This window comes from Suncus etruscus, chromosome 1, assembly GCF_024139225.1.
Source record: "Suncus etruscus isolate mSunEtr1 chromosome 1, mSunEtr1.pri.cur, whole genome shotgun sequence".
Taxonomy (NCBI): domain Eukaryota; kingdom Metazoa; phylum Chordata; class Mammalia; order Eulipotyphla; family Soricidae; genus Suncus; species Suncus etruscus.
The window spans coordinates 70,330,421-70,350,873 of NC_064848.1; the positions used below are offsets into that span (position 1 = coordinate 70,330,421).

The 20,453-nt window shown below is 42.6% G+C and overlaps 1 protein-coding gene and 1 non-coding gene across 2 annotated transcripts in view; one reads left to right on the forward strand and one right to left on the reverse strand.

Moving 5' to 3' along the window:
• The window catches only part of DMRT1 (doublesex and mab-3 related transcription factor 1), a 119,350-nt gene that overhangs the window by 74,420 nt on the left and 24,477 nt on the right, over nt 1-20,453 (reverse strand). The window contains exon 3 of the mRNA XM_049773768.1: nt 7,348-7,628. Coding sequence (XP_049629725.1) covers nt 7,348-7,628 — 281 coding nt within the window. The remainder of the gene's footprint in view (nt 1-7,347; nt 7,629-20,453) is intronic.
• LOC126025936 (U6 spliceosomal RNA) lies at nt 4,120-4,226 on the forward strand. Its single transcript, XR_007501542.1, has one exon. It is a non-coding gene; the product is annotated as a U6 spliceosomal RNA (small nuclear RNA).

Below are 20,453 nucleotides of genomic sequence, written 5' to 3' on the forward strand. Positions count from 1 at the left end.
CATTTTCATTGCTTCAAGATCGAGTAGGAAAGTTTTGGGGGTGATGAGAAGGACAGGGCTACAACATGAATAGAGGATCTCTGAAGCACACATTTAGCAACTTTGATTTTTAGTAGCAGAAATACCAGGAGCATCTATATCTGTCCCCCTCTTGATGGACAAACTTAATTAACCTTTGCTACTCTGTTCCAACCTACTGTTTTAGACAAAACTAGTGACCCACAAACAATATGTTACCATCAAAATCTCAGCTTTGGCGACACCAAGAGATATAGCCCTATCAGCACTATCGGAAAATAAGCCCCTGGATTAGCTTGCTCTAAGAAATATGGATTATATTCATGTCACACATGAGCTGTCAGAAACATTAGGATACTTTTAGCATAAATCAGCAGTGTGAAGGGTATCTTATGAGCACTGAGAATGACAGACGACCAGGAGGAAAAGGTAAGACATCTGGGGTCCCTTCTGAGTGGTAGTATAGGCAGGCACGCACGAGAACACACGCGAACACACACACACACACACACACACACACACACACACCCCTTTGTCTGTCTGTCTGTCTGTCTGTCTGTCTGTCTGTCTCTCTCTCTCTCTCTCTCCCCCCCCAAAAAACCATGATGTAGAATCAGCAACAAAGGTACAAAAACAACACAAAAATGACCCCAAATCTGTTTTCCCAGAGAACAAGGTTCTACTCTAAGTTTTGATTCTAACCATCAGGACTCAAGAGTGTTCAACTCTCCAACACTTTGGTCTCTGAAAATATCATGGAAGTGGTTGTTAGTAAGATTTACTACACAATAGGAAGAAACATGACTTATTTTTCTTAAATCCCATAGTAAAGGTAAAGTGACCCCTATCCTCAGGGAATTGAAAATGACCTCCATTTCCTGGCTGCTAACTTCTGGCAATCTCTCATAGCCACGGGTCTTCAAGAGAGCATGCTCCGGATTGACCTTTGTCCTGGAGCAGATGGCAGGACCCACCTAGGAAGTATGCGAAGAGGGTTCCCAAATTGTTAGGCTGCAATGATGTGTTCAGAGAGCTGCCATTCAAAACAAAAGGTAAAAGCTGCCTATAAGGGGCCAGAAAAATAATGCAGCAAGTGGAGGGTTTGTCTTGCATGTGGCTGACCCAGGTTTAATCCCCAGCATCCCTCAGCCTGTCAGGAGTGATTCCCAAGTATAGAGCCAGGAGTGGCAACCCTGGAGCACTACTGGGTGTGATCCTAAAACCTACAAACAAAACAAAAGAAACCGCTGCCTCTAGAAGGTGAAGCTGTTCAGGTGAGAATAGCATCCAAAGACACTGAAGAACTGTCTCCGGTCTTGGCCACACTATGACAAAACAGTTTGCAGACTTGGAAATTTACAGGGTAGAGGAGGACTAGTGTTGCCAACTTTTCAAATTGCCAAGAAGGCACTTACAAAAATGACAACCTGATGTAGATGTAATTAGATGCTATTATTAGATCTAATGAGATGTTTTTTTGTTTTGTTTTGTTTTGTTTTGTTTTTTGGGGGGGAAGGGAGCCCACACCTGGCAGTGCCTCAGGCTTACTCTTGGGTCTACACTCAGGAATTATGCCTGATAATATATGGAACCACATGGGGTGTTGAGGATCAAAGACAGTCAGCCACATGCAAGACAAATGCCTTGTTCACTCACCAGTCCCAAAGGTATTTTATTGAATAAAAATTTGGAGGGAAGAGTCTTTTTTATTAAAAATTACTTTAATTTAATAGCACCATGGTTACATAATTGAGTTTCAGTCATAGAATGTACACCACACTTCACCAGTGCACTTGGGAAACAAAAACCCAGGAGTTTGAATGAACTAACTTAAGTGACTGTCTTTCTCTGGCTCCCAAAATAGTGACTTTAAGTTAAAAATTGTGTGCCTGGAAACCAGAGCCTTGGCCTCCCTCTCCCCCCTCTACCACCACCACTAGGACCTCCTACAAGACTTCCAGGACCCTATGGGCACAGGGCAGGAGCAGCTCTCACACTGCATGGATATATACATATGTATACATATGTATGTGTATGCTCAGTTTGTTCTGATGCTAAGCCATGCTAATTAAAAGGGGATGTAGTTAAAATAAATGTTCCTTTGTAAAAGCTCCGGAACCCCAAGTCACAAGCCTCTCAAAAGGGTCAAGATGTAAAGGCATTTCTCAGGGTCCCAAACGGCCTTAGGGAGCAGGATGGTCATCTCAAAAATCCCCAGAAGGGGTGCCTCTCATATGAGCCAAGACTTGTCAGAATGTCATCTTCTTCCTTCCTGTAGCTGTTTCAAATCCAGGGCTTCAAAGATCCCAACTTCCCAGTGACCTTTTACAATTTTTTGTTTGTTTGATTCAATTACAAGATAGATGGTAAGGGCTCATGAGTGTCTGTTACGTAATGAATGTGTTCTGGTGGAGTGTATGATCAAATGGGCAACCATGTGATGGAACACTTCAAACTGAGCCCCAAACCGCCACTAGGCTGTCCTGACCACACCCTACGTGTGCCTGGAATGTGTGCACACGTTGCATCTAGAAGCATTACAGGCTTCTGAAAAACAGTCCGAGGCTCCTGCCTCAGGGAATGAGAGGAGATCCCAAGCACTGCTTAAGTCCTCCCATATTTACATCTGCCCGCTTGATCTGCATCTCTCCCATGTCAGCCTGGTACATGTTTATTTAAGAGATAATGTTGCCGTGGAGGAGTGCACGAGGCAATAAACAGCTTTTGCAGGCAATTAAATGCAGAAGTGAAATTGAGTCGCTGGTCAGTGGAAGCAGCCATTCATCGTGAGTTTGTTCCAGTGTCACAAATGTTATTCCTGTTTCACAACAGGACAAGAATCTATGATTGGGCCACAAATCTCTATGAGCTGGAGACAGACCACAAGCTATAAAACAGCGTGTAGCATTCAAGGCATTAATAGAGCCGAGTCCCAGGATTCTGGGATGCTAACCCAGAAGCCTGTTGTTCTTTTCTTTAAGTAGGTTTTGCACTTAGTAGGTGCTCAGTATGTATTTGTGGCGTGTAAATTTTATAAAGACTTGGAGAGAGACTCTACAGTAAGCCAGCGAGTGAGAAGCAAAGAGGGGGTCAAAAGATACAAATGTCCAGTTATAAATCAGTTAAAATGATTAATGCTGTATCTATAAACTTAAGAAGAAAGGGAAAAAAAAGAATGAGGGCCAGGAGCCAAGTGATTTCAGGTGTATTGGTGGAGAATAAAAGGACAGAACTAAATATCCAAGCCAGTCAAAGACAATAGAATCAAGAGACCTAACCGTTAGCAATCTAAACTTAAATGGGCCTGTTATATTGGTAGGCGTTAGGGGCAGAAGGTAGAGGTCTAGGATGCATTCTGGGTTCATTAGTGGAGGGAGGTCAACATGTGTTGGGACTGGCCCTGATTCACTATCTATCTGAAATTCAACTATGAAGGACTTTGTAGATCACAATGGTTTCAATGAAATAAAATTAAAATAAAGACTAGTGCTGTATGATATTAACCTGAAGTTACTAAGAAAGATCTAAAAGTTCTCAGTACAAGGGGGAAATGTCTATCTGTATTATGATGGGTATTAACTGTATTTATTGTGGTGATAAATTCATAATGGGTAATAAGTTGATATATTTTAGCTCAATAGAAAATAATCGCAATATGAGCAGGCAGAAAGCCCAAATCAAAGAGTAGAGTGGTAGCTATGGCACTGACCATCACCTGAGCCCCTCATGATACAATCCTGGTGGTCTTGTTGGGTATTGGTCCAGAAGAATTACAAGGCCACCCCAGGCCTATATCTTCCACTAAGTGTTGCCAGGAGTGTCCCTCTGTACTCTGAGCTCCACTGAAAGTGAGCCCTCCACAAATCAACAAAATTTCAATATTTAATAAGTAAGTTTTTCTTTTTGCAACTAGTTCAGTCTTCTCCCCCTACCCTTTAGGAAGCAAGAAGTTCTCTGGGTCAGGGCAAAGGGCAGCTGGGATTGTGACTGGCTCTGATGAAGTGCTAGTGGGAAGATGCATGTCAACAAGAAGCAAGAGAGAAGATGACAGAGAATTCAGGCCCTTCATGATCCTGTAGATGGATCAAAGAGCTGGATCCCGTGCTCACTTCAGCAGCACGTATACTAAAATTGGAACGATACAGAGAAGATTAGCATGGCCCCTGTGCAAGGATGACACACAAATTCTTGAAGCGTTCCATATTAAAAAAAAAAAAAAAAGAGCTGGATCCCAGGTACCACATGGTCCCTGAGCACTTCATGAAGTAGTCTCCAGTAGTCTCCCCTCAGTGTCTGAGAGGTGTAGCTCCCACGTTTGTGGAATTTTTTTGGTAGTGGTGGTTTTGAGACCACCCTCAGCACTGTTCAGGGGACAGACCACTTGGGATGCTGTGGATTGAACTTGAGTTGCAGTATGCAAAGCAAATGTCCTACATGCTGTACTACCACTCTGGACCCGACCCCACTTTTTTTTTCTTAGCCAAAAACTCATTTGAGCCAGAGTAGATTTCAGTGAGGAGATACTAGCAAAGGGGTCCTCCAAGTACAACTTGTAGAGAATCATACAGCAGCCAAGAGAACTCTGCACTCCCCACTTTGCGAAGAACAGAGCTGGGAACCATAGGCAGAAAACTCAGCGAAGGGGTAGCCCCAACCCACAGCTGTTCCCTACACCCAAACCCAAACATCTCTAGTTACAAAGTCAGACCTTCAGTTCCTTATGACGAACTGTCCTAGGTCTAAGAATGATTTGCGATGTGCTTCTCTATAATATGTATCTCCCTCAGCCTGCTTTGTACCAATCTACTCTGTGTACTTTGTTTTCTATTTCCTAAGTGGATAAACTTCCTCTCCAAAAATGATAAAAATTATTAAATATACATTCCTATTTGGCCCAGATTCATGTGTCAGTTTTTTAGTAACTAAAACGTTCTATATCCCCTTCTTGTTACAAAGGGTATCTGAGGTAGATAAGAAAAATACATAGAAACAATACTGACAACTGATAGAAGAGGGTCAAGTAAAGTAATGAGTCCACTGCCTCTGACACACACAGCACTTGTAGGAGTACAGGGAAATAGCCCTGAACCAGCCGTGCTGGTTTCACCTTCTGTTTCCCACAACCTCCCTACAAAGCTGACCGAGCATCCATTCTCTGGGTAAGAAAAGCAATTCAGAGGTGAAGGATTTTGCTCAAAGTTTTCCTAATGGTTTAATCACAAGTTAGAAAAGAAGGCTGACCTGGTGCCAGAATCCATGTTTCTCAAAGAACAGAATGTTGCTCTCTTGGCTCAACAGGCCGGGATTCTAGTGTGAACATTGCCACATACTAGCTTATGGTGCTGAGCCAATATCTTCAGCCATATGTTAGTTTTCTTAGGACTAGAATTCTTCAGTCCAACTCAGAGCAGACATCACTGAGCTAATTGTCACCTATCATCTTGCAAGCTGATGGCTGTCTCTCTCTGTCTCTGTTTCTCTCTCACGCGCGCGCTCTCTCACTGCCGCCCCCCCCATTCAATGGGAATAATTTCTGCTGGCAGGACAAGGTTGTAATAATACAAAACTTAATTTACATTATTTACAGGATTGATCTACAGACTCTTAGAAAAGACAAAGAAAGCCTGAGGTGCAGCCCCATCACCTCAATGACTCAATGATTAGGGTCCCCTTCTCTCTATGGCAGATATGCTTTGTAGATGATTATAAATTTATCCACACCTGTGTGCAGATTCAAATTGCAACTTGCAAACAGCAATTCAAGGTGTTATAGACACTAGGAGCCAAGGGTGTGAAGCATTACAAGCCATTTGAACCACATATTGTTCTAGAAGTTTCCAGAAGCTTCTGGGCTGCACAAGTGAAGGAAAATATTCAGAGGTTTAAGAATCCCCAAAGGAAAACAAAGGACTTAGGTGGAAATGCAAACCTATAGAGTCTAAATCCCAAAAGAGAGACTTGGATCTTGAGATCCAGAATCTAGGATCTCATCCTCCTCTCACAAGAGTAGGATAAATTCAGGTAAATTCTTTCCTCCCCACGCTTGTGAGTAATGCATGCGATTAGTTTCTGAACCTGGCATTTGTGACATCTTTCCAAGATCCCAGTAGCACTTCCACCCATCACAGAAGGGTGCCCTTGGGAGGATTTTCAAGGACATCCAAGACCCCTGTCATTTACACCTTCCCCAGTTTTCCAGGGAAAACGCAAAGAAACATCAGTGTGTCCGCCACATCTGTCACCTGAGAGGGTCACTAAACATGGTGGAGAGTCACTGAACCTAAGAGATTTCTGGCTTTGTTGTAAAACTCCCCTTGAGTTTTCAGAACATCATTTTCTTTCTCATCTTTCATCTCCTAAGACAACAGGTTTCCGGGCCCTCCTACTTGATCCCTAAAAGTCTGGACACAGGCAGGAGACCAGAACATTACAGTAGCAAAAGAGCAACCGCAGCTTGCTGGGAAATATGGGGTAAACTGGCCATTCTTACAAAAACCATGATGCTTTTTTTCTCCTTTCAGAGAGAAAAGTCTCTAAGAGAAATCAGCTGAAAACCTGCCCCAGATCATAAAATCCAACAGACACTTTGAAAGACTTAAAGGAGGCTTAAAGGAAGACCTAAAGACTTAAAGGAAGCTCCTCCTTTCCTCCCCTCTTCAACTGCCTTTCAATTCTGACACCAACGTACTAGAGCACTCTCATCTTAAATAGTCTTGATTCTGAAAATAAATCATATAAAAAGCTTGTGGAGCTGTGAGTCCCAAGGAATTAAAAAGTGACAGTTTAGCATACCCTAAAGGACATTCATGAGAATCAGGAGAGAATCCCAAAGGTGGGCTGACTTGAATAGTAACTACCTCCCTTCATCTGAAATCTGCAGAAGCAGAATGGAAAGAATCTTCTCAGAGGAAAATTTCATTTGAAATTTTTGGAAAAATATAAAGAAAACTCCCCCCAGTACATACATCATACTATGTTAGAACCAAAACCAGGGTGAGAAATCTGAGCCCGGCCAATGCATTTAAAATAAGGACGAGGCTCACAGAATCACCCCATCTTACAGCTGAAGGGCAGCTGAGAGGTACAGAGTGAAGTGTCTCAGGTCCACACTCTCACTCTGAGATGGGTGAATCCTATCTCAGACCAGCTCAGTCTGCTGCGAACACAACAGCATGAGGAAAATGGAGACACTGAGGAAGAAACTATAAGTGGTCTGTGGTTTTTCACCAGGCAGTTCACGCGGCAGTCTGTTTTGTGAACTAAGTGTGTGTTGGGAGGGAAGGTAGAGAGTGTGTCATGTTATCCATTTTACCTTGGGTAGCATCTTACCTGCCACTGATTTCCTGTTTGACCAGGCACATACGGTGCTGGGAGGCTCCGAAGGCTGTTCTTCACAGGGGATCCCCCGAGAGGGCTTCCCACCTCGCTGGAAGAGGAATCAGCAGCCAAGGCCATGGAGTACTGAGGGTAGTTGTACAAATTGTTGTAGTAAGGGAACAGCGACGGCTGGTAGAAACTGCTGTAGTAGGGTTCAGAAACCAGTTCAGAGTTGTTCTCCATGTGCCCTCTGCTGGTGACAGCAGGAACATCCTGGATGACCATGCGACCCTCTAGAAAGAGAATCAAAGTATGGTAGTAAACTGGGGGTGCACACAACTGTAAGATTTCCAGAGCTGCTGAGCAAAGACTCTGAACTTATTATTTCATCCTGTAGCCAAAATAAAAGAAGGCTGGTGAGGCTGACATAGTCTACATAAAATACATTTTTCCAACATATTGTTTAATAATTATTTATTATTTAAAAGTATTTCCGCTTGCAAATTTATTTATTAAGGCAATTATTTCTCCTGAGAATATTAAAAAAAACTGTTAGGGCTAGAGGGAGGGATAGCACAGTGGTAGGGGCATTTGCCTTAAATGCTGCAGAACCAAGATGGACCTGGGTTCGATCCTGGGCATCCCATATGGTTCCCTAATCTTGCCAGGAACAATTTCTGAGTGCTAAGCCAGGAGTAGACCCTGAGCGCCACTGAGTGTGACCCAAAATAATAAATAAATAAATAAATAAATATATAAATAAATAAATAAATAAATAAAGTGTTAGACATTATCTTTACTGTACCAAGCCTGTCTTTTACCCAGAAGGAATCTTAAGTCAATCCAAAAGCTAGATATCCGATCTAGGCAACAAATTTGGCTATGTGTGACTTTATTCAGCAACATTCGCTGCACTTCACAACAAATAATATAAATCAAAAAAAAAAAAAAAACTCCCTAGATATGGTAGCTAGAACGTGAAAGAAAGCAAAGAGGTGAAGAGTTAACATAAACATTGTCTCCTTCACTTCCTTCCATAGCTGATTAAGTAGCCTCTGGAAGTCTGGGTGATGGTATGGACCAAGGCTAGGCAAGCCTTTGCTGTAAAAGGTCAGCTGTAGACCCAGGGTGCTGGTGTCATCTGGCCCTCTGTCAGCTGCTGCTTAGCTTTATGTGGGTGTAATTCCTGGCATTTACCTCTAGAGCAGGGGTTTCAAACTCGCAGCCCTCGGGCCGTTTGCGGCCCTCGGTACAACACTTTGTGGCCGGTAGCCGGCCTTCAAATATAGCAGTATTCGCGATTATTTGCTTACCGAATAATCGCAATAAAATTGCATTAGTAAGAAAAAATCGCATTAAACATTCACATACCCCGAGCAGTTCCGTTCGGGGTATGCAAATGTTTAATGCGATTTTTTGCGATTTTTTTTCTTACTAATGTGATTTTTTATTGCGAATATTCAGTAAGCAAAATCCCTTATGCGGCCCTGACTCACCCCGACTTTGCCTCCTGCGGCCCCAGGTAAATTGAGTTTGAGACCCCTGCCCTAGGGTCTGGTTCCAGGAAGTGACTGTTCCCTGGGCCTAGTCTTTCTACCTTAAAATTTCAGCCTGTCATGGCAGCACTTAGGCTCACCACAGAGCCCAAAGCCAAGTTTACAGTAGTTAACTTCCTTAAGCAAGCAGAGTACAGAAGCCAAAGCACTGGTGTTCCCCCAATCTTCCCCTTTGTTTTGTTATTGTGATAACTAGTGTCACACTTAACTTGATAGCAGTTCCCCGGGTCAAAAGAGAAGAAGCCTGAGAAATAGATAGTACAGCAGGTAGTGAACTTGCCTTGCATGCAGCCAAGTTTAATTGCTACATTCCATATGGTCCCCCTATGTCCCACCAGAAATGATTCCTGAACAGAGCTAGGAGTAAGCCCTGAGCACCACCAGGTGTAGTCCAAAATTTAAAGACAGAATAAAATTGATCTAGAATAATCTACTTGATGAATGATATGGAAGGATAATTACTAGCTTGAAAATAGAAAAGAAGGAAACCTCAAGACAATCACTGGCATATCTGGTGTTCTGGGAATTCCATCCAAACAACCAATCTCATCATAAACATTTACCACAACCAGGAATAAGGAAAGACGCCAGCTTTATTTCTAAGCGAGCATGCAATGAGTCCTCTCCCAGCCTGAGAATGAACAGAGGCACTTCCCATCCCTGGCAAAAGAGCCTAGATATAGGCAGACTATGCCATTTCTACGAATTCTGCCACAGCACAATTCAGATTAAATATCATTATTCTTGATGAAAATAAAAAAGTAAGATTTCTGATGTAATACTAACAAGGGACTATACCGTGGACATCAGGATATTAATAGGTTACTTCTGACCATTCTCTCAATTATAGAATAGCTGACAGAATAATAAATTAAAGCTAATTTTGAAAAGCTAAGCTGAATTCACCAACATTTACTGTTACCTGGCCGTGACTGTAATTTCCTCCTCCTCCAAACACCAAACATACCCAGGCTTCTTACAAAATGACCACTAGTACCCACTGAAGACCACAAAAGAGTATTAAAACAAAAAGTCCTTTCTTTATCCTTCAAAACTTGCAAAAAAAAAAAAAGTTAATGATTTTTTAGAGAAAACTATGCACTGCACAGCATTGCTTAGGAGAGCAGGGAACTACTCACGGCAAAACCAGCCCCATGGCCAGTAGTGCACGGGGATATTGATGCACTCTCTATGCAGGAGACTGAACTCAGGGCTTTGCATGTACTAGGCATGCCTTTTACCACTTGAGCTCTCTCCCTGATCCCTAAACCAAATGTGTGTGTGTGTGTGTGTGTGTGTGTGTGTGTGTGTGTGTGTGTGTGTGTGTGTTTGGGGTGAAACAGGGGTGCTTGGGAATTACTCCTACTTCTACTACACTCAGGAATCACTCCTGGCATTGTTCGGGTTACTATATAGGAAGCCAGTAATAGAACCCTGTATGCAAACAGGAACCTTACTGGTTCTTGTTTTTATTTTTATTTTGCCAAACTGGGTTCAGGGGACCCTACATTGTGCTGGGTACTGAACATATGTCTGCTGCAAGCAGAGCAATAACCTATCCACTGTACTATCTCTTTGGCCTCTGAATGAATCCTAAACTGGATCTCATTATTTTTCTTGAAGAAAAACTGGCCAAGGTCACTTGACAATGGCAATAGTAAAAGCCAGTGAGATAGTTCAGTGAAGAGGGCATTTGTCTTGCACGTGGCTGCCTCAGATTCCATCCTTGACCCACATGATCTTCTGAGAACCACCAAAAGCAGTTCTGTGTGCTGAGACAGGAGTTAAGCCGATAGCACAAAAACAAACAAAGAAACAACAACAACAAAAACCCATAATGACACCAGTAGTAGAAAGCACAAAGTATTATTCCAGGAGAACCTGGTAGCTTTCTGGATCAGTGGTTGCAAAAAAGCCCCCAGACTCAAACATACTTATGAAAAGAGAGGTTTTAAGTGTTGTAAGGCCTCATGTAGCTTGTGCTGCAAGAAAGAAAAATCAGCAGGAAGAAACCAATGGCAATGGCTCTGAAAGCAGCAGGTGTAGACAGGCATGTATGAGCATGATGACAGGGTTCCTTCCCTACAACTGGCCAGCCTTGTCCCTTCTATTCCCTGGCTCGAATCCATAGCTTCCTCCAGTTCTTAAGAAATTTCCCACTGTCTCTGCTACTTTTTTTTTTCTGCACTAACGTATACAGTGTAAAATATGATTCACTTCTTCATGAGAGATCAATACTCACATATGATAAATATCCCTATTGATCTTGCAGTGTTAGAGGCTGGTCTCTGGGCCCATGGCATATTAATAGTAGTTAACCAGTAATTCATTTTCAGGTATGTGAAGGCTTTATCCCCACACCTCTCTAGTGTCAAGATTTCCAGAGTTGTTGCACTTTAAGTCCTTTAGATTCATACTCAAATTCACAACCCCCCTTTATTTTTAGGATCATACCCAGCACTGCTCAGAGCTTACTTCTGCTCTGCTCTCAGGGATCACTCTTGGTGAGTTTTGAGGGACCATATACAGTTCCAGTATATGCAAACTAAGTGCCCTACCTGCTATACTATCTCTCCAGTCCCCCACACAAACCTTTTAAAAAAATTTTTTATTGAGATTGGTCCAGAGAGCTAGCATGAAGGTAGGGCGTTTGTTTGTCTTAGTTACAGAAGGACAATGGTTCAAATCCCAGCATCCCATATGGTCCGCTGAGCCTGCCAGGAGCGATTTCTGAGTGCAGAACCAGGAGTAACCCCTGAGCACTGCCAGGTGTGACCCAAAAACAAAAAACAAATTTTTTTTTATTGAGACCATTATGAATTACAAGTCTTTCACAGTTGTATTTCAGGCATATTGTGAGTAAGTTAGGGCAATTCCCACCACCAGTGTTGACTTCCCTTCAACCATAGCTTCCAGCCTGCATCCCATACCTATATCCTTAGGCCCCTGGAATACTAATGTAACAGGTCCCTTTTGTGTTTATCTTGTTACAGTTTGGGTCTCTTAATTCTACTGTCATTGACTTTAGCTTGGGTATTTAGATCTGACCTTTTTATTTTCCACTCAAGCCGCCTGAGTCCAGTACCTTTTTTAATGACAAAACCAGATCCAATAGTTTCCTTTAGAAAGTTTTAAAAAAGGGGGCAGAGTGGTGGCGCAGTAAGGTGTCTGCCTTTCACGTGCTAACCTAGGACTGACCAAGGTTCGATCCCCCGATGTCCCATTTGGCCCCCAAGTCAGGAGCAATTTCTGAGTGCATAGCCATGAGCAACCCCTGAGCATCACCAGGTGTGCCCCCCCAAAAAAAATAAATAAAAATAAATAAAACCAAAATGTGGAATCTATGAATGTTTAAGATGAGATTCACAATGACCCATGCACAATGATTTGTCAGGTGCCCAATCCTCCTAAATTTCTATTTTTTTTTTGTTTTTTTTTTTTGGGGGGGGCAACACCCACTGATGCTCAGGGGTTACTCCTGGCTAAGCGCTTAGAAATTGCCTCTGGCTTGGGGAGACCATATGGGACGCTGGGGGATTGAACCTCGGTCCTTCCTTGGCTAGCGCTTGCAAGGCAGACACCTTACCCCTAGCGCCACCTCACCGGCCCCTAAATTTCTATTTTTAACAATTACTTATCAGGAAAATTGCTTATCAGATGCAGTAAGTTCAAAAGACCAAATCATCCACCATTCTGACAGTCTGCTGTGCTCTGGGCAGGGGCAGAAAAAGAACTTAAGTGCTTTTCTGCATTTCTATTTAGGAGGGAAATCCAGGTCTTAAAGACCTGGTGGGTTCTGGAAGAAGGCAGCAGGGTGCGTGCCCCTGACCCTTGACAGTCTTTTCTGCAAGCAACCCTGTGTCTAGATTCATCAGCTCCTGACATTCTAGACTGAGGAATAATAAGTTTGATGCTTCTCAGCATGGGAGAGAAGCAAAAGAAAGATACATGGGGAAAAAATGTGTCTGTTCCCTGGTTTCCACCTGAACCTCTCAAAGTCTCACAGGGTTCCAAAAAGTTCCCTGCACCGACTGAGGCCATGGTGTGGGGAATGTTCAATAGGGAGATGGCACCTACCTGGGCACCTTCTCTGTTTAAAACAACCCAAGTTCCATGCAACAAAGGCACTAACAGGGTAGGAGAGATAGATCAACAAATAGGGCACTCACCATTCATGTAGATGACCCTTGTTCCATTCTGAAGTCCCATAAGGTTCCCCCAATACAAATATCCAGAACCACCAGTAGTAATTCCTAAATGCAGAGCTAGGAGTAACCCCTGAGCATCACCAGGTGTGGCCCAAAAATAAAAACAAAACAAAACCCAAATGAGAATCTATTGTATACAAGGTGACCTGTCCCCTCTATAAGAAGGCAGTAGGGAGGACTATATCTCCTGCACTGCAGGGTTCATTTGGAAGGGGCCACGGCAAACAAACACACAGAAAAAAGACAGTGGGAAGCCATGAACAAGGAAGACAAATGGCCTGCAGACAGGAGGGTAAGTTCAAGTCCACCCTTCAGCCTACAGTGGTTCTTGAATTAAGTTAACCCACCCCACCCTAACTCTTAGTTCAAGTAATTTGGTTCTGGAAGGAGGAAAGGGTCAAGTTTGAAAGCCTGGCTAAGCTTGGTACACAAATATAAGGGGAAAAAATACATGTGGGAGCAAAAGGGATTGGAAAAAATAGCAAGTCAAAGGCATGTAGTACGTTGGGCAAGATCAGATCAAAGACATCAACAGGAAGCCAGGGAGAAGATGGAGACAACCAAGATGGAAGCAAACATAAGCTTCCCACAAAGCCAGATGACAGGCTTCCCTGGGGCCACTGGGTGGCTAGTGCTAAGTACATCCATTGTGTGCAGCGGCCCAGCCAGGAGCAAATTCAGTCCTTGCCCTCTGGGAACTTGTCTTTCACCCAGATTATGAGCTCAAAATCAAATCCTAGGCACCTTAGAATTTTATTTGACTGAGACATTTTCAAAATGCAAGACCCATAATAAAGGACTTTCAGGGCCAGAGACAGTTATAATGATTAGGGAATTTGCCATACCCTAAGCCCACATATTCCTTGAACCTACCAGGAGTGTGATTCCTGAGAGCAGAGCCAGGAAGAGTAAACCCTGACATGACAGATTTCATTTTATTTTTTGCGTCCCTCCCTACCCACAATACTACTTGGTAACTTCAGTTCTGTTGCTAGAATCCAAGAATTTTTTTTCCCACTGAACACTATCTAATCCCTTGCTTTTTAAAAATATAACACATAGGAATAAAATAATCTGTCATTTGTGCTTTCCCTCTCTGACTTATTTTTCTTAACACAACATCCTTTAGTTCCATTAAAATTGTTGTAAAATTCAAAATTTCATTGTATTACTGAATAGTATTCCTTTGTGCATCTATACCACAACTGCTTTATCCACCCATATTCTATGCCTATTTTATAAATAGATTGGGTTGTTTATTTATTGTTAGGTTTGGGCCACACCTGGTGATGCTCAGGGGCTACTTCTGCTCTATGCTAAGGAATCACTCATAGCAGAGGGTGGGGGAGGAGGGAGAGGGGGGGCATTGGTTGCAGGAAGGTTGCACTCAATTTTTTTAAAAGGAAATCAAGATTAATGAGAGAACACAGGCTAGGCAGTGGGATGAGAATGCCAGAGATTCTGAACCTAGAGGACAAGTTTTGACTTTCATTGGGGGAAGAAACTGTGGAGAAGAGGCATCAGGGAGCAGCCCTGAGGGGCTATGGGGGGGGGGGCATTCCCCATCTCATCCCTCCCACAGGGGCCTGAGACTCCTGCTGGCCCATCAGGAACACTAGCCCTGCCCTGCAGTGGGCTGCGGATCCGAATTAAATGCCTTTTCTCTGACTTTACTAGGAAATGTCTCATGGCCATGAAAGCCTATCTCGTGGCTAAGAAAGAGAGTTTTCTCTCTCCTGGCGAGTTCAGAATTCCCTATCAATGGCAAGATGCCAGAGACACACTGGGATTCCATCCACACCTCCCAGTAGATTGGGAGGCAGCAGGGTGAAACAGGGAGTGGAGGAGAGAAGCCAGCAAAGAAGGCCAATGCCTCCTCTCCATCAAGGGCTCTACTCTAAAGGAGCGCTGACCAAGAAAATTCTGGAATCCTTTACTAGCTCTCATCTGGAAGAAATTCTATAGCAGGAACCTTTTGGATAAAGTCTGTACCTAGATCTCAGAGTCTCCACAGAAAACCCCTTCTCTGAGCTGTATTTAGAAAACTGAAAATATTGGGCCTTGGGAGCTTCATGTCCGGTCCAATTTTCTGTATCAGCTGGTTCTCCAGAACTGCTGGTTGTGGTCCCTACAAACAGCCCTAGCAAAGCAGCAGCATCCTTTGGTCATAGCATTGGACTATCTGACTGAGAGGGGACACTCAAGGACTGCTGGGGACAGCCTCCAGGGTCTGAATACTGCTTGTGGGAGCACTCCCAAAATAAATTATTTTTAATATAGGGACTTAATGGGGCCAGAACAGCAGCATACCAGTAGGACATTTGCCCTGCACGCAGCCAACCAGGGATAAAGCCCAGTTTGATCTCTAGCATCCCATATGTTCCCCAAAGCCTGCCAGGAGCGATTTCTGAATGTAGAGCCAAGAGTAACCCCTGAGCGCCACTGCTGGGTATAGCCCCCCACCAAAAATAAATAAATAAATAAATAAATAAATAAATAAATAAATAAATAAATAAATAAATAAATAAAAGAAATATGTAGGGGCTTAATTTATCAGATTCTTTCGGGATTTTTTGTTTTGTGTATTTTTTTGTTTTGTTTTAGACTGTTAGGACAGGAAAGTGTCTTAAAGAAGAGGTGTCAAGAGATATAACTGGAATATTTTTAAAAGATTGTATTGTAAAGATAGGTAGTATAGCACTTGCCTTGCACAGAGCCTACCATGGTGTAATCCCCTCCCCAGCACCCCAATCAGTCACTCAAACCCTACCAGGAGTGATGCCTGAGTAGGAATAAGAATCAGGAATAAGTCCTGAACAATTCCATGTGCAGACAAGATAAAGAAATAAAATTAAGAATACTGAATATGGAAAGAAAGTGCAGCAGGTAGGGTGTTTGCTTTGCATGTGGCCAATCCAGGTTCAATCCCCGGCACTCCAATGGTCATCTGAGCCCTCCAGGAATATCCTGAACAGTGGTCTGTGTGACAGAAACACACACACACACACACACACACACACACAAAACAAGGGAAGAGGAAAACAAAAGGAAAAAAACCCAAAACAAAAAGTAATAAAATCACAAAGCCAAGATAATTTACATGGGAGAACACATGTCTAACAGGCACAAAGCTCCTCAAACTCCCTGGCTCACTCAGATCTGGATAGCCCTAAGGACGCCCAAGGGACCACTGAACACAATATCATAGATAACATATGAAATTATGTATGTGTCCATTTTCTTTTAATAAAAATTACATTTGTTTTCATTCTTGCAGTTCTCAAAGGGTTATGTTATGTAAGGTGAAAGAGCAGAACTCTCCATAAATGAAAGAGATGAGTCACCTCTTAACAGACAATGCTTCCCTGGCTTTTTGTGCTCAGCATGAATATACCCTGTCCTAAAAATCTAGCATCAACTTGTTTTCATTCATTCATTTTGTAAGATGTTTTTAGCCAATGAAAGAGGAAGCCTCAGTTTACACTTGCCAGGGCAAAAGGCTGCAAGCAACTACATTATAGCTAGCTGTGTTCCACATTTTAAACATTCCTGCAGAATCATGGGCTCTTCCTGAGAAAAGGAAGTTAAAAAATTTCCCAAGACCATAAATTCTTCCCCCAAATTTAAGACTCACCAAAGAAAAAAAGATAATGGGCAATACTTAAGGCAAATAGTCAATAAGATAATCCAAAATTTCCAAATTTTCTACAGTCCTTATGTTTCCTGCAACATTGTCACTTGATCAAGGCTTTCTGTAAGAACTCCACAATAAAAAACCATGCTTAACTTAGTCCTATACTAAGTACCTCTCCTGCTGGAGAGTGTCTTTCTCTTCTACTTCACTTTCGAATAAACTTTGCTGCTATTTCCTAACTGAATCTGAGCATTTTTATTGCTCAATATATACATTTTTGAAAATACTGAAGAACCTGGAAACTCCATGGAGGAGCATAGAGACCCAATGTCACTGCTTTTGCATCACCATCATGAACATGGGACTAAGGAGTACTAGACTTAGGACTTAGCACTGGACTAAGGAATGGAGCCTACTGGAACCTCTAAACCCACAGCTCTCTACGAAGCTGCCCAGGATGGGTCGTAAAACTCCTCAAGCCACATCTTAGATGGCTCTACTGAGCCTTGCAGATGGAAACAGGCACTGAACTGTGGGGGATAATTGTAGCAGCAGCAGCCTTGAAACAGCTTTAAGCCTTTGGGTGTTGGTCTTTCAACACCATCAGATCCAACGTAGTTGAAGGAATCCTGTCATGACTCAAGGTTCCAAGAAGTCAAAAGTCTTTCCATATTTCATTATTTGCCTTTTTCCAACTGCAAACAAAAGCTGACGAAGTAATGATGGAATAACCACTGGCTTTGGAGCATCTATAAAGGCGACCCCTTTAACCTGCATATAATCACTATATTTCCCACTGCCACAGTGTAAATTAATAATCCATGTAAAATAATAAAAATAATGTAAAATGATGTAAAAAATAAAATTTTCACTGCCACAGTGTAAAGTAATTTATGTTCATCATGCAATCTGATTGCCCTTGATGAAAAAAGAATAATATTTACCCAATTGGTAGCTGAGTACATCCTTTTATTTTTAATATTGTATGATAAGTGGGAAAGAATTACATCAATGGGATGATAGTGTTAGACCCATGAGCGCTGCCGGGTGTGACCCAAAAACCAAAAAAAAAAAAAAACAGAAAAAGAAAAAGGCACACTTGTGCTAAACTCTTTACTCCATTGCTTTTCAATTAAACAATTCAAATAGAATAGTTGAAAGTTGCTAACAAAAATGGCTGAGGGGCCGGAGAGATAGCACAGCAGTAGAGCATCTGCCTTGCATGCAGATGGATGGTGGTTTGAATCCCAGCATCCCATATGGTTCCCCAAGACGCCAGGATCAATTTCTGAGCACAGAGCCAGGAGTAACTCCTAAGCACCACTGGGTGTGGCCCAAAAACCAAAAAAAAAAAAAAAAAAAAAAAAAAAAAAAAAAAAAAAAAAGGATGAGTCAAGAGCCTTCAGACATTTTCTAGGAAATGAGCTTTTTTATTTTTGGGGGGGTTTTGGTTTTTGGGTCACACCCAGCAGTCATGCAAGGCAAATGTCTTATCTACTGTGCTATCTTTTTGGTCTCTTTATCTCCATTTTCCAACTATCTGTGTGAGGATGAATTTTTTTTTTTGAGGATGAATGTTTTTCATATATTTCAATCAGAACAGACTGGTTGAAGGTGCAAGGGGAGCCCAAGATCTCCATTTAATCTACACAATCAAGATTCGTCAAAAAAGATGATGGTGCCATCCTCCTTACTAATTTCATTTGTTTCAAAAAATGACTAATTTTATTGATATTACTTACATCAACTATTTTGTGGTTATTTGGAAATATAAATATATTTTGTTTTAATTAAATAAATATCCAATATATAGCCAACATAAACAAAAGCTCTGAGGTCTTCAATGTGTTTTTGTTTGTTTTGGGCCACACTCAATGATGCTCAGGGGTTACTCCTGGCTATGCGCTAAGAAATCGCTCCTGGCTTGGGGGACCATATGGAACTCCGGGGGATCGAACCGCAGCCCGTCCTAGGCTAACGCCAGCAAGGCAGATGCTGTACCACTCCACACCACCACTCCGGTCCCTTCAAAGTGTTTCTAAGAGTCAAAAGGGTCCTACCACTAAAATACTTGATAATGTCTCCTTTACAGGCATTTCCCTCCCCAGCCAAATAAATTTCAGAGCAACTGGAGCACATGTTTTCTGAACTAGAGTTTCTCTGCCTATTCTAGACATCTCTATCTCTTTTCCTTAAGCCTGGAACATTGCTTCTTGTAAAAGAGCCTTTATCCACTACACTGCACAGTAAAGCAGCAGGGCCTTAGGCCTGATTCCCTGAATACCCAAGTTATTTGTGCCTGAGTGGAAGTTTTTAACTGTAGCACATAAGGTATATAATATGGCACCGATCCACAGCGGGCTGAGAAAGGTTCTGTCCCACTACCATTGTCAGCTATAGGTGCTTTCACCATTATAACTCAGCAATAATAACACACTTGGCCATCAAGCAAGACAATTACTAAGTGACCAGACAACACAAAATATAACAGCTCCCACCACTCTTCTTTGGAGTAGCACAGGGGGACTGGACAGTACCTGGCAGGGCTTGCAGCAAATTGGAAAAGAACAGGGTACTCACTGCTCTTTGCCTTGTGAGGCCAGACAGTAGCCTTGAGTGCAGTCAGTGTGCTATCACTCCCTAAAGTCATAATCAGAAAATGCGGGAACAATCTGTTTCTCCCACAGGCAATCATGACAGGCTATTTCAGACAAACCTGGCAACAGCACAGCAAGCAGCCTCTGTGCTATGTACCTGTCTCTAGTCCAGAATCACCTGGGGATGACAAAGGCCACCAGGGGGAGGAGACCTGATGATCCCTCTCTTTCCTAAATTCTTTTTCTCTAATTTGGGGGTTTGGTTTTTGTTATTGTTGTTGTTTGTTTGTTTGCTTGTTGTTTGGGCCACACCCAACAGTGCTCAGGTGTTACTCTGCACTCAGAAATCGCTCCTGGTTTGGGAAACCATATGAAATGCCAGAGATGAAACCTTCATCCTTCCTGGTCAGTTACGTGCAAGACAAATGCCCTAGTGCTGTGCTACCACACCAGCCCTCTTTTTCTTTTGGGGGGGCCACAACCAGCAATGCTCAGGGCACACTCTGGGCTCTGCACTCCAGAATCACTCCTGGTAGTGCTCTGGGATTATCTGGGATAGGCCAGGGATTGAACTCGGATCACCATGTGCAAGGCAAATTTCCTATGCACTGTAATATTGCACCAGCGCAACCTTCCCTAAATTCTGTCTCCCCCAGCCCATCTCCCCTGAATTCAGTTCCACTCCTGAGAAGCTCAGTCTATAAACAACCATTCTACATACAGTGTTTCCCTGAAGTAATCCTAAGATTTTATGTATTAGGCGGGGAGGGGAGGCAACCAGCCGCTGTTCCCAGGATGAACTTTCAGCTTTCTATATAAGTTAATGTGCTATTCAATGTTCATTCCAGGCAAGACAGTGGGGCTGTATACTTTCTGCCACCCCCAGAAAACCATTATCTGTAATTACCCATTACCATGCATAATGATTTCTCATAGCTTGGTCTGTGACCTCCAAGGTTTCGCATTGTTACAGCTAACTGTTCCCATTTTACCAAATTTGTGAAGGTTTCAGCTTATTAGCACTTACCTGGAAGGTATAGTATAAGACTGTCATTCAGAGACAACTAGAATCTGGAAGGTTTTAGGCCTCTCCCAGAGGTGTCTTTTTCCCACTTCCATGGAG